Source organism: Carex rostrata, chromosome 7, assembly GCF_964058835.1.
Source record: "Carex rostrata chromosome 7, lpCarRost1.2, whole genome shotgun sequence".
NCBI classification, from domain to species: domain Eukaryota; kingdom Viridiplantae; phylum Streptophyta; class Magnoliopsida; order Poales; family Cyperaceae; genus Carex; species Carex rostrata.
In genome coordinates, this window is record NC_135924.1 from 2,049,553 (window position 1) to 2,065,393 (window position 15,841).

Here is a 15,841-nt window from a genome sequence, read left to right on the forward strand (position 1 = left end):
AGCTGGCATGCGGGTCCCACCCGGCAGCCTCTCCTCTTCCTCTCTTCCTTCTTTCTCCTCCTCTCCGGCCATGGAGAGCGCCGAATAGGAAGAACCAAAACTAAAACTATAAAATTGAGAAGACAATATGATCTCTCACCTATAAATGATGGTCTTTGAACAATCAATTTGGAAAGAAAATGGCTCGAATAGCCTGAAATCAGAACACCCAAATTATAGGGTTCATGAAATTGGGAATAAAGAAAGCTAATCAATACTCTCTGAGTGTTTAAATGGAGTCGCTGAGGGTCTAATGAGGTCCTTCAATGCTTTGTTTAAGAAGATATAAAAAAATTGAACCCGAATAGGATACTGACACCATTGGTCATGCGAAAGATAGGTGTAATTGATCCCATATGTGAAATTGATAGCTGGAATGGTATGATGTGCCTTAAGGCATGTTAATGATATGTTATACATGCACTCTGGTGCAATTTTAAAGACCAAATGATGACTATGCTATTCTGGTGCATGATACACCAGTCTCACTTAATGCACATGGCACTACTGCCCTAACTGATGCCCCTGAGCCTAAATTGGCTTTATTTACACCTATTCTGACACCTCCACATGAAGACAATATATAAGAATATCTTTTTAAGCATACATGAAGAGCATGAATCAATACATACTGAATCTGAGCCCTTTAATGCATGAAATCAAGGGCTATGCATATACTTCCTCCTGGACTGCCAACATGGCTTATTCCCATTAGTTTTCACCCCTGCAAATGATGTATTGAAGGCCAAGGATGAATCACAAGCATTGAAACCAAATTGAATGAAAAATGAGGGTGAGGATCATACCAGCATAGGCCATGCTGAACCCTAGACCTCTCCAGCTCCATAGGCTATATATACATGATGAATGAAGCTCAACAGACAGATAGATACAAGCATACACTGCCTCCATAGGGTTAGATACATACATACATACACTCAAGTTCATAGCTTGATTCTCTCTCTCTCTCATAGTTCATACTCAAGCTTGTGCTTTCTTCTACTCCCTCCCAGTTAATAGGTACAATTCAATATAGAAAGAGCCTTGATAACTGTATGATGTATTAACTCCCTTGGTGAATAAAGTTGTTTTGAAAGATCTTTATTTTCTTGCATATTTTTCTGTTAGTTTAGTGTGCATTGCCTTGATCTCTTTATTAATAATCTTGCTATTTTGAAGCATAAGGAAGAGAGCTCCATGCCATGGTATGGAGCTTAATGATTAAAACTTCCCTTTTTTCTTTCTTTTCCTTTTCTTGACACTTTTGACCTTTCATCTTTTAATTAAAATCTTTAATCTCTAAATTAAATGTTTGAGATCATGATAATATAAGGGTTGAGTCAGCTGATTTTCCCTTGTATTGCATTGTTTAAAATCATTTAATTAAAAGATTAAGGAATAAAAATATACATATATATAATAGAAGCAATAAGGTTGAGCCAGCTAGCTTCCCTTACTGTTTCTTTAACTAAAATGGACCCATGTTGCACACTAGTGACCTTGAATCCCATTGCAAGGCTAAGGACAAGCCATATGCACTGGATTGCATGAAGCAAAAGGGAAAAAATGTGAACTAATGTGTATATATTGAAGGATGGAGTTTAAAAGATGTGAGTAGGCATCAGTGTGTACTGATTTGAGTCACTCATATTCTCAACACCATGATATCCTAATGATCATGTCAAAATCTTGATGAAAAGAGCAATATAAAATGATTTTTAAGAAGGCAGGGACCTATCTACAAAAATACAGGCTCTGACAGCCTATGTGTATATTGAAATGATGATTTACAAAGTTTGAACCTTTAATTTTGATCTTTTTCCTTCAACTAGTACAAAACAATGGCCTTGGAGTCCTTGAAACACCTGTTCCGAACCAAACCAGACCCATACCAGTCCATGTAACTTCCTCTGGCAGCCCATTGCACATTGTTGGGCTTGTACTCAGCAACAAATTACATGAGAAGTACTATTAGGGTAGTGCAATGCATTAAAATACCTTGATCTGACCTCTGTTGGTAAAGCAGTATGTCTGAACTGATGCTTTGTTCAAATGACAAAAATAATTATACCATCATGTAGAGCACAAAAAGATACATGAAATAGACTCAAACTTTGCATTTTTTTTATTTTATTTCGATTTTATATGATTTTTTCAAAGTTCACATTTTAAAAGTGAGAAAATACCAAATATTCTGACAAAATGACCTGCTATACCCCCACTAGTAAATGAATTGTGAAAAATATAAATAAATTCCCTAAAATGGTAAAAAATTGATACACATGCCCTTGATATACTTATCTATGATCCTGTAAAGTAAAAAAAAAATAGCTTATGTATAGTATCCATGAGGAATTGGATCAAAAAGGATTGAAATTATATGTATTCTTCACGATGGATATAGTCAGGAATGAAACCAATCCGAATTGATCCTTGTGAAATGTCAACACCTCTTTGAAATAGTCAAATAATAGCCTCTGAGCTCTTGAACCAGCCCTAGCATCTCTATACCTATCAATGGTACCAAGTCGGTATTGGAACCGAAACCAATAAATCCAAGTTATGCTTAAAGCTCAATTAAATGACAAATTGATGCTCCTTTTAGTCTCTATACCCTTCTTTGACTCCAAATGACTAGTTTATCGAAGGAAATTACAATGAAATCGATGAAAATCTATTTAAGCCTTCATGGGTACCGATAGCTACTGTTCAAGCACGTACCAACATCTCCGGTGAACCTCAGCCGCCGCCAAGGGTACCAATGCGCTCCTTATCACGAGACGACCACACTCATGTGTTTATCCGACGCCGCTGTGGCCGAAATCGGCCATACCCGGCTTATCAGACGATAACCATGGTCTGTTACCTATATAACATGATCTTTGAAGTTGGTGTGCAGATCTTAAAGCAAATGGAGAAGATCTAAAGGATTATATTCAAACCTGATCAACGGATCCCTGACATGGAGGGGTCCACATGTCATATTCGAATCTTAAAGCACCCTGTCAAAGATCCAGAACCTTGCACATTTATCAAATGTCCAATACACTCGTTAATGCATAGAAGCCCAATAACTTTGATCCAATGACTTGTGCACGTCTGAAAGGCCTAGACACAAATCTTAAAGGCCCAATGCCAATCTCAAAGACTAAATATGATTAAATAGAACCCCTTTTGCATATGAATCCCTCTGTCTGTCCAAAATTGGTAGAGAGGTCTTTGAAAATTTACAAGTAGGTCCCTGGAAGTGTATAAACTTCAGTCCTTTTTGGCCATAATTTCTTCGTTTTAAGTCCAAATCGACTCAAACCAGTCCCGAATGACTCCAAATTAAATTCTCTACCATCCTGAATCAAATCCAAATATTTTCAAGCTTCAGCCATAATATGAAATGACCAAAATACCATCCTCACAATTAAAATGTCACAATTTCATAATAAACTTATAAAATTCTCAAAGGACATTATATATCTCATATCATGATCAAAATGACAACATGTACAAAGTTTTATAACATTATAAAATGACCAAAATACACCTTCTCACATAAACATCATGATTTCTCAAATAAATGACACATGTTGTAAACATAGATTCATACATATGACCATATGCAATATTCACATACACATGACAACATAGATGACCAAAAATGAACGAGAACCAACCACATGACCACAGAAATGACAATACATGAGCCCTTTTTAGCCCCATTACTTAGTTCACCACCAATAGGCATAAATCCCATAATACATGAGGACAGTTTGACTCGAAAGGTCTTTCTGATAAAATTAATGGCGGGGGCTTGCGCCCGTCGCGAGTTAAATGTGCCCACAATCGAAATAATAAAACCCCGTTGGACTGATCATGAACGTAAGTACCGCCACAAGGGTGAACCAGGAGGAAAGCACAGAGAAGTTAGAGTAATGCCCCGAGTTTGGAGCCTTGCTCACAATCATTTTGGAGAACTAGAGCACCGAACCCATGCGGGAGCATTCACTCGTTTTAAAATACACCCGCACAATTAGCTAACCTAATGCGTGCAACTTTCTGCGCCCTACAGCTCCAAATACCATTAATTTGATTGTTGTATTAATGTTGTAAATGCCCTAATCTCTTGCAATCTGGAGACACTACAAGAGTGCTCCAAACACCTTCAATTGGAGTGTTGTCTTAGTGTTATAAATGCCCTATTATCATGCTATCTGGAGACACTACTGGAATGGTCCATACACCTTCAATGTGAGTGATGTATTAAGCTTGTAAATGCCCTATTATCTTGCTGTATAGGGACACTACTACAGTGCTCCAAACACCTTCCATTGGAGTGTTGTATTAGGGTTGTAAATGCGTTATTATCTTGCAATCTGGAGACACTACTATTGTGCTCCAAACACCTTCAATTGAAGTGTTGTATTATGGTTGTAAATGCCCTATTGTCTTGCAATCTTGAGACACTACTGAAGTGCTTCAAACACCATCAATTGCAATGTTGTATTAGGGTTGTAAATGCCCTATTATCTTGCTATATAGAGACACTACAAGAGTGCTCCAAAGACCTTCAATTGGAGTGTTGAATTAGGGTTGTAAATACCCTATTATCTTGCAATATGAACACACTATAAGAGTGCTGCAAACACCTTATATTGAACTGTTGTATTAGGGTTGTAAATGTCCTATTATCTTGCAATATGGAGACACTACTAGAGTGCTCAAAACAACTTCAATTGGAGTGTTTTATTAGGTTTGTAAAGGCCATATTATCTTGCAATCTGGAGGCATTGCTAGAGCGCTCCATACACATTCAATTCGAGTGTTGTATTAGGGTTGTAAATGACGTATTATATTGCCATCTGGAGAAACTACTAGAGTGCTCAAGACACCATTAATTGGAGTGTTGTATTAGGGTTGTTAATGCCCTATTATCTTGCCATATGGAGACACAACAATAGTGCTCCAAACACCTTCAATTCGAGTGTTGTATTAGGGTTGTAAATGCCCAATTATCTTGCAATCTGGAGACACTACAAGAGTGCTTCAAATACCTTTAATTGGATTATTGTATTAGGGTTGTAAATGCCCTATTATCTTGCAATTTGGAGACACTACAAGAGTGCTCCAAACACCTTCAATTGGAGTGTTGTATTAGGGTTCTAAATGTCCTATTATCATGCTATTTGGAGACACTAATAGAGTGGTCCATACACCTTCAATGTGAGTGTTGTATTAAGGTTGTAAATGCCCTATTATCTTGTTGTATATGGACACTACTACAGTGCTCCAAAGATCTTGAATTGGAGTGTTGTATAAGGGTTGTAAATGCCTTATTATCATGCATTCTGGAGACACTACTATTGTGCTACAAATACCTTCAATTGGAGTCTTGTATTAGGGTTGTAAATGAACTATTATCTTGCAATCTGGAGACACTACTGGAGTGCTTCAAACACCATCAATTGAAGTGTTCTATTAGGGGTGTAAATGCCCTATTATCTTGCCATATATAGACATTACAAGAGTGCTCCAAACACCTTCAATTGGAGTGTTGTATTAGGGTTGTAATTGCCTTGTTATCTTGCAATCTTGAGACACTACTAGAGTGCTCCAAACACCTTCAATTAGTGTATTTTATTAGTGTTGTAAATGCCTTATTTTCTTGTTGTATAGGGACACAACTAAAGTGCTCCAAACACCTTCAATTGGAGTGTTGTATTAGGGTTGTAAATGCCCTATTATCTTGCTATATAGAGACTCTAGAGGAGTGCTCGAAACACCTTCAATTGGAGTGTTGTATTAGGGTTGTAAATATCCTATTATCTTGTAATATGGACACACTACAAGAGTGCTCCAAACACCTTCAAATGAACTGTTGTATTAGGGTTGTAAATCTCCTATTATCTTGCAATATGGAGACACTACTAGAATTCTCCAAACAACTTCAATTGGAGTGTTTTATTAGTTTTGTAAAGGCCCTATTATCTTGCAATCTGGAGACACTGTTAGAGTGCCCCATACACATTGAATTCGAGTGTTGTATTAGGGTTGTAAATGCCCTATTATATTGTCATCTGGAGAGATTACTAGAGTGCTCCAAATACCATTAATTGGAGTGTTGTATTAGGGTTGTAAATGCTCGATTATCATACAATCTAGAGACGCTACAAGAGTGCTCCAAATACCTTCAATTGGATTGTTGTATTAAGGTTTAAATGCCCTATTATCTTGCAATCTAGAGACACTACAAAAGTGCTCTTTATTAACACCAAGATAAATTGTAATTAACATTTGAAAAGGTATATATAATATATCAATTTAAAAATATACAAAATCAAATCAAAATTCAATCTTAGGATACTTTGCTACCAAAAATTGAGTTTGAATATAATTGTTCGCTAAACTGCTCTATGGGATTTGCCCCTTTCAAAATCGTGTACGAGTATATATATTCCCCGAGGCCCTCCTACTACTCTTTCTATTGAAGGGCCAAAGTCTAAAGTTAAAAATGTGGAAGAAAGGCTGGAAGATTTGAGGGAATTACATAAAACGATGCGTGAAAAATTAGAGCAATCTTATTCTAAATACAAGGCTAAAGCAGACGAAAAGCGTCGTGACGTACAACTTGAAGTGGGAGAATTAATTTGGGTTTATTTGCCGAAAGAATGCTTTCCACGAGGTGAATATCATAAACTTAAAAAAAGGAAGGAGGGACCATGTGAGATTTTGGAGAAGTTTGAAGCAAATGCTTACTGCGTGAAGCTACCTGATGATTTACATATCTCTAACACGTTCAATGTTAGTCACGTCCACAAGTACTACGAAAGAAGGTGCAAGCTTGGGGTCAAGCTTCAACCAACCTGAGGAGCCTGACGCTGTGTGTATCAAAGAAATGTCTGATTCAGATTCGGACATAAATGATGGCCACAATAGATCCATCCGAATCAAAGATTTATACATTCAACTTGAAATTTAATTCCATGAACAATCTTCTAGGCAAAATTAAAAGATTTCTTGGTATTTATTTTGACTGGCAGTATTGGAATTTGCCTTGCATGGCAATCTTGAAGTTGTGGTTTTAATTAAAGCATTCAATAATTATTCTTAGGGACTAGGTATATTTTGCCTTGGACGGTAAAGTAATACTGAGTTTTGGGTTTTTAATTAAATAGCTTTTAATATTATTTATTAGGGATTAAGTAATGTTTGATTATAAATCGGTTCGGGTATCTTGGTTGTAAGGCAGCAAGTCATTTGAATGAATTAAGTTGGAGTGTATTTTTGTTGTTTTCTCTTGTATCCAAAATTTCCATTATATTCTCCTGTTTACTACTAAACCGGTATGTGAGCTTAACAGGCAAGATCGTATCGGGACCGCTTTGCGTCATCATTCTTTTAATAGTTTGTGACAATTATTAATTCAATACCTCACTTGTTATGTACAAACAAACATATATTTTTTATGAATTCTCAATTGAGAATTTTGTGGTACGCTCAGAACTCCAAAAGTATTGCAAAACTATTCTAGATGTTAATTTTTTAACTTATTGATTCACATATAAATAGAAGTGAAATGTAATAATTTTTTATGAGGACATAGAAAAAATAACATAAATCACATCTAACGGTTTCATTTTTGAAGTTTATAATTTTAATTTTGAGTTATTAATGTTTTAGAATTGAAGGTATAGTGGAGGCACAAAAAATGAAGGCATTTGAATCCTCTCTAATAATAAATGTATGAAGTCAAAATTTGCCCGTTTACTTGAGTTTCATTTTGGGCCAGAACAATTCATCAATGGATTAATATTTTGATGGTACACAACAATTCATCAATGGATCTTGTATACCATTCAAGTAAATCAACTAAAATCAGTTACCACAAGTAATTGGGAGTACAAGTAAAAGAAGCCCAAGTGACAATAAACTCTACTTAATTTCTGATTTAGATTTTTGTGACAACTGTTAAAACCTCCTTTAAATCTTGCATCTTCCTGTTCTCCAATCCAGCTTAAGAATCTTTATTCATCTGTTTATTCATTTACAAATGTATAACAAATTAAAATCCAACCATAATTTTAACGAGGAAAAGATATTTCAAAATTATTTGTTTTATTAATATACAATAAATTAATCAGTGCAAACTTACCTTTGAAAAAAAAATGATACAATGCTTGAGTAAAATCAGCAAGGAGGCCTGTCATCAGGGGGAGGCAGCATTTTTGCCTCTGTACTATTACCATTCTTTGTTATAAACACAGTATCCATTCCCCAGATATTGTGTCTTTCAAAGTGACAGTGCATGAACCAAACTCCTAATTTAATTGCAAAACCAAAATATGTTCAGGATTAGTGTCTGAAAAACACTTAAAACAACAATTTGTAACAATAACTAATCTACTCTTTAATTAATTTTGTTGATCTACTTAATTAGTCCAGATCAACTATTTAATCAAATATTGCTAAACAGATCGTTCTCATTAATTATAGTTGTGTAACACCTTTCGTTGTCAAAATTAAATCTATAAAAAGATTCAATAAATTTGATATTTAAAGGAAAAAAAGGAAAAATAATAAACTCACCTGGATTAGCTGCCCTAAAGCGGATAGTTGCCCAACCGTTCTTCGGCACACCCAAAGTGTTCTGATGTGGCGGATCGAACAAGTTGTAACTCAGAGGATCTGTTGTGTTGTCAAAGTTGCCGGTTCCTCTTCCAATGACATAGAAGCGGTGGCCGTGCAAGTGTATTGGATGGGTACCCTGTCCGTCTACTATGTTAGTGCCCTGAAACACAATCTCCACGGTTGTGTTATACTTGAGCACTTTCACTTTTGTCGATTTATCAACAAATTTTGCATTCTCTTGATATTGTGCATCAGTAAAATTGAAGAAGAGCGGTGGTTGGTCAGGGAACTCAGTGGTGTACACACCGGCAATAGAATTATAATATGCATCTAGCACAGCAATTTTTGGGTTTTGGAAACTAGCATTGTTCATACTAGCAGCAAGCCTACTACCGTTTAGACCAGTACATGTGTAACCTTTAGGGCACAATTGTTCATTCAAAGATAACGTGATATACATTTTGACATCGACAGCTTTGGTTACGACAGCGGGGTCATCTGAGCTGGCCAGTGAGCGAAGACCGATAGTGAACGCAGCTGATGCAATAGTGTCATTTTCCTTTGGTAAGGAGGTGAAAACCGGTCTTATTGATGGCGAGAAATAATTAGTTTTGTATTCTAAAATAGCTACAGCTTCATTCGAATCTTTCAAGGCTTGAGAACTTTCATCAGAGTATAGAGCCGCGATCATGTAATAACGGAATGGGGAAGAAGAGTTTTTGAATTGATTGGCCTGTAAGAGGAGGTCCATCGTTTGGCCCGGGGTGATCATGATATATTTATTCATGTAAGGCTTCGTATAGCTGGCGTCAGTTCCAACCACCGTTACATTGTGGCCGGAAACCCCAAAAAAGAATGTATTTTCCATGGCTGCATTTATTACACGGAGGAGGTACATTTTGCCTTGTTCGACTTGTGCCTTAAAAGTTTCTGCAACAAAAATAAAAATGAAAAATATATGTAGTTATACAACACTTTATTAAAAAAATAATAATAAATTTTGATGCTATTTTTTTTAAATTGATAAAGTAACACTCATTGTCAAAGAGAATCTCCATCTTATGAAATATTATAAATAAACAACTTCCTATACCGGGAACAATAAATTACCATTTGCTGAGCATGGCATGAAGTCACCAGGCTGTCCATTGATGGTGTTGGCATCAGAAAGATCGGATTGCACACTACCATTGCCAACTACAGATTGGTAGACATCTGTTATGTTTTTGTTAAACCATTCTCCTAGAATCAACGTGAATTCTTTATGGGGTTTGGGGAAGGGGAAGGTGGTTCCGAGCTTCGGATGAATAACAATAGCACCGTGAACAGTAGCACGTTCAAATTCACTATGTGCATGCCACCAGAGCGTGCCTTCTTCGTCCGTCAATTGGATCCGTTGTGTGTAGTTAGCTCTTGGCTGGATAGGGCACTGTGTAATGTATTCCGGTCCATCTGACCATGGGTCCCTCGGCTGGTCTATGCCATGCCTATAGAAATTAGATGAATACTTGTAATTAGTCTTGCATGTATTGAAATAATTCGTTAATTAATAGTGCAAATTACATATTCTTTATGTATGTACTATGTGTACATACCAGTGGATGGTGATGTTCTTGTTCCCTCTGTTGATGACCTTGACATAGACTGTGTCGCCTTTGCGAGCAGAGATAGTGGGTCCCGGATATGAACCATTGATAGTTAGAATGCTCTTTGTATTATTGCAGAGCCGGGTGTAGGTAGCTTCTTGAATCTGTTTAAGGGAAAAACCGAAGAAGTATATTAGTTACAAATTCATACTTCATAGTTTGGTTTCGTTGTAAATAAATATTATTTTGATTTGGTATACCGACCACTAGTTGGTTTGTGATGCATACTTGCCAGAAAATCATAGAATATTTGACCATTCTTTCACTATTTAAGTTCACATTGTTTCCTTTGGGAAGAGCTCGAGTGTATTTTAACCAAAGCTTGAATCGGACGAAGACGATCCTGTTTTCTAGTAATTTCCTCGCCTGAGCAAAATTTTGACAAAAACTCGTCTAACTCGTGTTGCTCTTATGATGGTCAGAGATGTAGCAATTGTGAATTCGATTTGAAATGTAGTATAAGTTCGAGAAACGAGTGAATTTGAGGAAAATGAGAAAGACGCTATATAATGGTGGCACTGCGATACAAAACAAGAGCAAAGCTCTGAAATTACTTGATTAATACTTGATTTGGTTCCAAACACAGTTTTTTTATAACTATATAATTATCAATCGGGTGTATGTATGGATTGCATTGTACATTTATCAAATCAAAATAAAAGTATTGTACATTTGTTCAACTGAACTATATGTGAATAAAATCATTTTGTTACCATAATATTTAAGAAAAGAGTGATGCTTCTGTGCATACAAGGACCTATTTGTAAAATGAACATATTTTTATTTTCAAAGTTCAAACAGTCGATCCGAACCGTTCATCTTGTTCTCCATATTAATATGTGCTTGGAGACCAAATTTTACATTTTTCTGAAATTTTTTACTATTTATTAAGATGAGTACAAAAAATATCAAATTCAGACCATTGAATTTTGTACCCATCTTAATAAATAGTAAAAAAATTCAGAAAAATGTAAAATTTGGTCTCCAAGCACATATTAATATGGAGGACAAGTTGAACGGTTCGGATCGACTGTTTGAACTTTGAAAATAAAACTATGTTCATTTTACAAATAGGCCCTTGTATGCACAGAAGCATTTGCCTTAAGAAAAATATGATTTATAATTTTTATCAACTTTTCTAAGAAATTTTTTTTAAGCTTTTATAGGAACCGATAACTGCCTCGCAGATTCAATTTCCTGTCAAATCTTCCAACTCTAACTACTTTTGATCATGACCGCCTTATAGAAGGCTGCAAGTTCATTTATAGCTGACGCTAATTGATGCAGACAAGTCTTTAAATTTACTCGTGCAAATATTTAAACCTAGCATATCAAGTCTGTAAGTCTAACATATCAAATCTTTATACATATATAACTTATCAAGAAAAGAAAAGAAAAACAACAACGCGAATATAACTCAAAATACTATATTATGGATCTCATTTGAAATTAAAAATCGAGTAGAAGATGTATGTATCTTTGGATTCACAAAATTAATCACAGATTGTCGGAAAAATAGATAAGACTGATAGGAGGAAAAAAGAGAGTTGGTGTAAGTCTTTAAAAAGTTCAAAGCTAGTATATGAAGTATTTAAACCTAACATATCAAGTTTTTATACGTAGCATATTAAGAAAAAAAAACAACGATACAAATATAACCCAAAATTATTTCATCATGGATCTCATTTAAAAAATAAATAAATAAAGAAAAGAGATAAAGAAAGAGCAAGCAACGTTACAAGTAGGTATTTTTAAGAGGCGACAAACAACACCTAAGAATGCAACATATGCATGATAAGATGACATGAGTGAGGTTACGGTACTTACATAGAACGAAACAATACTGTGCTATGAATTAATTATATATCTGTTTAAAAGTTCAAACAATTGATAGGTAGAATTTATTTACTATTTTTTAGATAGGTAGAATATCACCCGATTAAAGATTTTGAACAACCCAAAAATAGTGATATTTAACCTATCTAGAACTTGTAAAATATGATCTCCAAGTAAATTTTCATATAAAAATTATATTATAAGTAGTTCAGATTGACTATTTAAACTTTACAAATAGATATATTGAATGAATAATACGGACCAATCCGTACTTTGCAAAACACGTACCATATATAACCTCACTCCTTCCTTTTACGCAAGTATATTGCCTTGGGAAATAAATCTGCTATGATCCTAAGGGGATTGCAGGGTCCTACGATTCTAAATCCAATCTTTCATTTGTTTTGAGATTCGTGCATAAAAACAACTTCTATAGAGATTCTTACAGCCCAAAAAATGAAATTTTGCACTACAATAGATCAGAGCTTCAGTATGGCGACCGGTGCGCACGCCGGTCGCTGATACTCAATTTTTCCTAAAATTTTTTCTTTTAAGAAAAATCGCTAGCAACCGTATCAGCGACCGGCGCCATCCCCTTAAGATAGTATGGTCGCTCCATCCCCTTAAGATAGTAGCAGATTTATTTCCATTACCTTGATCTAGAGATGAAAATGGAGCGAATTCCGAGTGGATAATGCCAATTAGTCCCACAATGTATATTAAAGTCTAAGGTAAAGCCTATATATAATGGATCCTACTCTCAACTCCAACATTCACGTGATGAGCTCATGAGTTGGATTGTCGTTTTTGAAATTGAAAAGTTGCCTTTTGATAAAATAAGGCAAATATTATAAAATTTAGCAGAGAAATCACTTACAACAAAGGTATGGTGATGAATCTTGGCCCCACAGGGAATGAAGAACAAACAACATAGCATTAGACCGACGACTATTGGCCATAACGAGAAAAGCTTACTAAAAGACATGGTGCTTGAAATTTTTTTTTTTTTTTAAAAAACAATATTAATTGCTCAATATTTTGTTGGGTTGTTTCCTTCCTCAGAAGAGACTGTTAGAGCAGTAATAATATATTAATTTGGTTTAGTGAGCTTTGGAGAACATGCATTGATCGATGGTTTTTATAGGAAGATTTTATTTTATTTTTTGAAGACGAAGAATAGTCAAGCCTCTATTTTTGAATATAGGAAAAAAAATATAACCCTTTTCTTTCAATTGTTCCAACAACATTAAGGATATTACATCATCACTTGTGGATGTACATATAAATAAATTATAACTTATGTCAAATTTGACACAAGAATTATATGCGCAATGCCAATTATATTTGACAGTTATTTGTAATATTCATTATTTTTGTGAGATTGTCTTCAATCTTACATGTTTAACAAAATATACAATGCAATGGACCGTGACGAAAAATTAAGCACACTAAACTAAACATTCATGTGCTTTGTAAAATCCACCAAAATTTAAAAATGAAGCACATGAATGACAAACAACAAAAAACGGCCATTTTTATTAATAACCCAAAATTTTTCTTACAAAAATAACCTCAAAATATGAGCCTTTTCAAATATGACCAAACCGCTAGGGTTGCTGACAGTCCAATTCTATAGCGGACCTCCAGGGACACGGGTGGTCCGATATTTTCTCTTTTTTTTTTTTTTTTAGAGATCTGATTTTTTCTTAATATTTTCAATTGTGAAGTTTTAGTTTTTTTTTTGTTTAGGGTATTTGCCAAAAAATAAAACATTTGATATATTTATAAGTGATGTCGTAACTCTTGATAACTTTGATTTGATTTGATTTGTCAGTTTGATTTGATTTGACAAAAAAAAATAGCGGACCATTTCGATTTTGGGTAATTTTGGGCGATTTTGACGCGATTGCTAAAGGTATAAGACCGTTTCGATGGAATTGCTTAGTTTTAAAACTTGATTAGTTATAATTTGACGAATAGATACGTTGAAATTTCGGAAGACTGTTTCGATGTAATGCAGAAAAAACATAAAAACCAACATGAAATATAAAATAAAACTGCAATCATAATAATACTACAGTCCAAAATACATCATAAAAAAAAAAACAATCATTTCTTATGTTTCTTTTCCGAGGGACTGAACCTAGCAGCTGCTTTGCCTTTGAACTCCCTGTCCGGCTACACACGCCTCTGTATCTGCTGAGAGTGAGGACTCACATCTCCTAAGTCCTCCTCTCCACCCTGACTCTCATCATCAGTGAGGCCAACCTCTCCCAGACCCTGTGTATACATGTTCGGCATACCTGTAGCGGCTTCCCATGGATCAAATGAAATGGCTGATTGGGCATCGGCGGTCTGCGTACGCATCTCCCATCGATCCTCGGCCCAGCTAGGTGCATACGTGGCAGGAGGCGGTGCGCCAAATAATAAAATTTAACCAAATAGTTAAGTTATTATACTCTAATATGAGCAAATTGGGTTTTATAAAATCATCCTCTATCAGTACTAAACATACGAGCGGTAGAAGAAACGCTGCTCACATCTATTGATATGGTATCTTACTGATAGTAATTGTAAAATTCCTTCTATCCAAGGGCGGATCTATACTCATCCGTACGGGTGCTAAGCCACCCTATGAATTTTATTTTTTTAGAACTTTTTATATAGCCTAGTCCTCTCATCTTACTTTGTGGTTGTGGAAAGCTTGTGTTCAATTCCCACCAATAATATATTGTTCATTTTAATTTTAGCAACTCCTATCATGAATTTCTAGTCCCGCCCCTGCTTTTATCGGTATGGTACTCTTACCGATAGTAATTGTAAAATTCCTTCTATTGTTAATGGGTTCAATACCGATAGAATAATGTTTATATTCTATCGGCATAGAACCGACAAAATGGAATTGATGATCTTCCATCGTGTTGATCTCTAGCTGCAGGGAATTCGTGATTAGATTCAGTTTTTACCTAATAGTAGTCTGCAGTTCTGTAGTAGTGTAGAGAGAGAAGAAGGGAAGAGAAAAGGAGTTTGGTATTGGATTGACTTAGATAATTTGATCTAAAAAATCAAAGGGATGCGTAGAAAAATTTGATTCAAAGAGATAGACATGGTCAATTATTTTGTATATATACAGTAATCGGATGAGTTTGAAAAGGAAAAATGAAGAATTATGCGCTCAATTGAGATATGGTCCATTGTCCTGGTTGACTAAACTATTTTAGGTTTGACTGAATATGCATGGTTAATTAATTCTCTATAATACTTGTTTTAGTGGTTACTTCTGTCATACTGCATGATGCCATTGAATGTGACATATATACCGCTAAAATATTGCTTTTAGATTTTAACATTAATTTATTAATCTTGTTTTCTCTTTGAAACAATCATTAGGAGAGGCTATTAACTTTCTTTATATTTTTTCTCATGAAGATATGGGTATTATTTGAAAAAATATTAAAATTAGTTATATGCTTTTCAATTGTTTGTCATCTCGAAGCATCATAGTGCAAAATTGTCAATCAAAATTTCTCAAGATTATATATTTGATCTTAAGAAATCTAACTGAAAATAAATATTTCTAGTTTTCTTTTTATTCTTTAAATTAGTTTACTTTTCTTTGATTTAGATACCTACAATTATAAATGCCTATTGATGAAACACTATTTAAAATTTTCAAAATGATATTATATAGTTTTGTGATT

The 15,841-nt window shown here is 34.9% G+C and overlaps 1 protein-coding gene across 2 annotated transcripts; it reads right to left on the minus strand.

The window, feature by feature from the left end:
- Positions 1–8,081: 8,081 nt before the first annotated feature.
- LOC144557477 (putative laccase-9) lies at positions 8,082–13,158 on the minus strand. 2 transcript variants are annotated; one of them, XM_078306050.1, is made up of 5 exons: positions 13,018–13,158; positions 10,254–10,408; positions 9,769–10,145; positions 8,617–9,588; positions 8,082–8,348 (listed from the first exon to the last, which is right to left on the minus strand). In XM_078306050.1, the coding sequence occupies exons 1-5, from the start codon at positions 13,123–13,125 to the stop codon at positions 8,218–8,220; spliced, it is 1,743 nt and encodes a 580-aa protein (XP_078162176.1). In that variant the 5' UTR covers positions 13,126–13,158; the 3' UTR covers positions 8,082–8,217. The 2 variants fall into 2 exon arrangements, with proteins under 2 accessions (XP_078162176.1, XP_078162177.1); XM_078306051.1 differs by lacking the exon at positions 13,018–13,158 and adding an exon at positions 10,509–10,596.
- Positions 13,159–15,841: the final 2,683 nt, after the last annotated feature.

What these genes read in the sequence shown, in the direction of transcription:
- LOC144557477 (XM_078306050.1), bottom strand. Translation starts at nt 13,125, where the DNA reads ATGTCTTTTAGTAAGCTTTTCTCGTTATGGCCAATAGTCGTCGGTCTA. An exon ending in TTCATCACCATACCTTTGTT is followed by an intron (nt 10,409 to 13,017) that starts GTAAGTGATTTC and finishes TCCCTTAAACAG; the next exon opens with ATTCAAGAAGCTACCTACAC. An exon ending in CATGCCATGCTCAGCAAATG is followed by an intron (nt 9,589 to 9,768) that starts GTAATTTATTGT and finishes TTTTTGTTGCAG; the next exon opens with AAACTTTTAAGGCACAAGTC.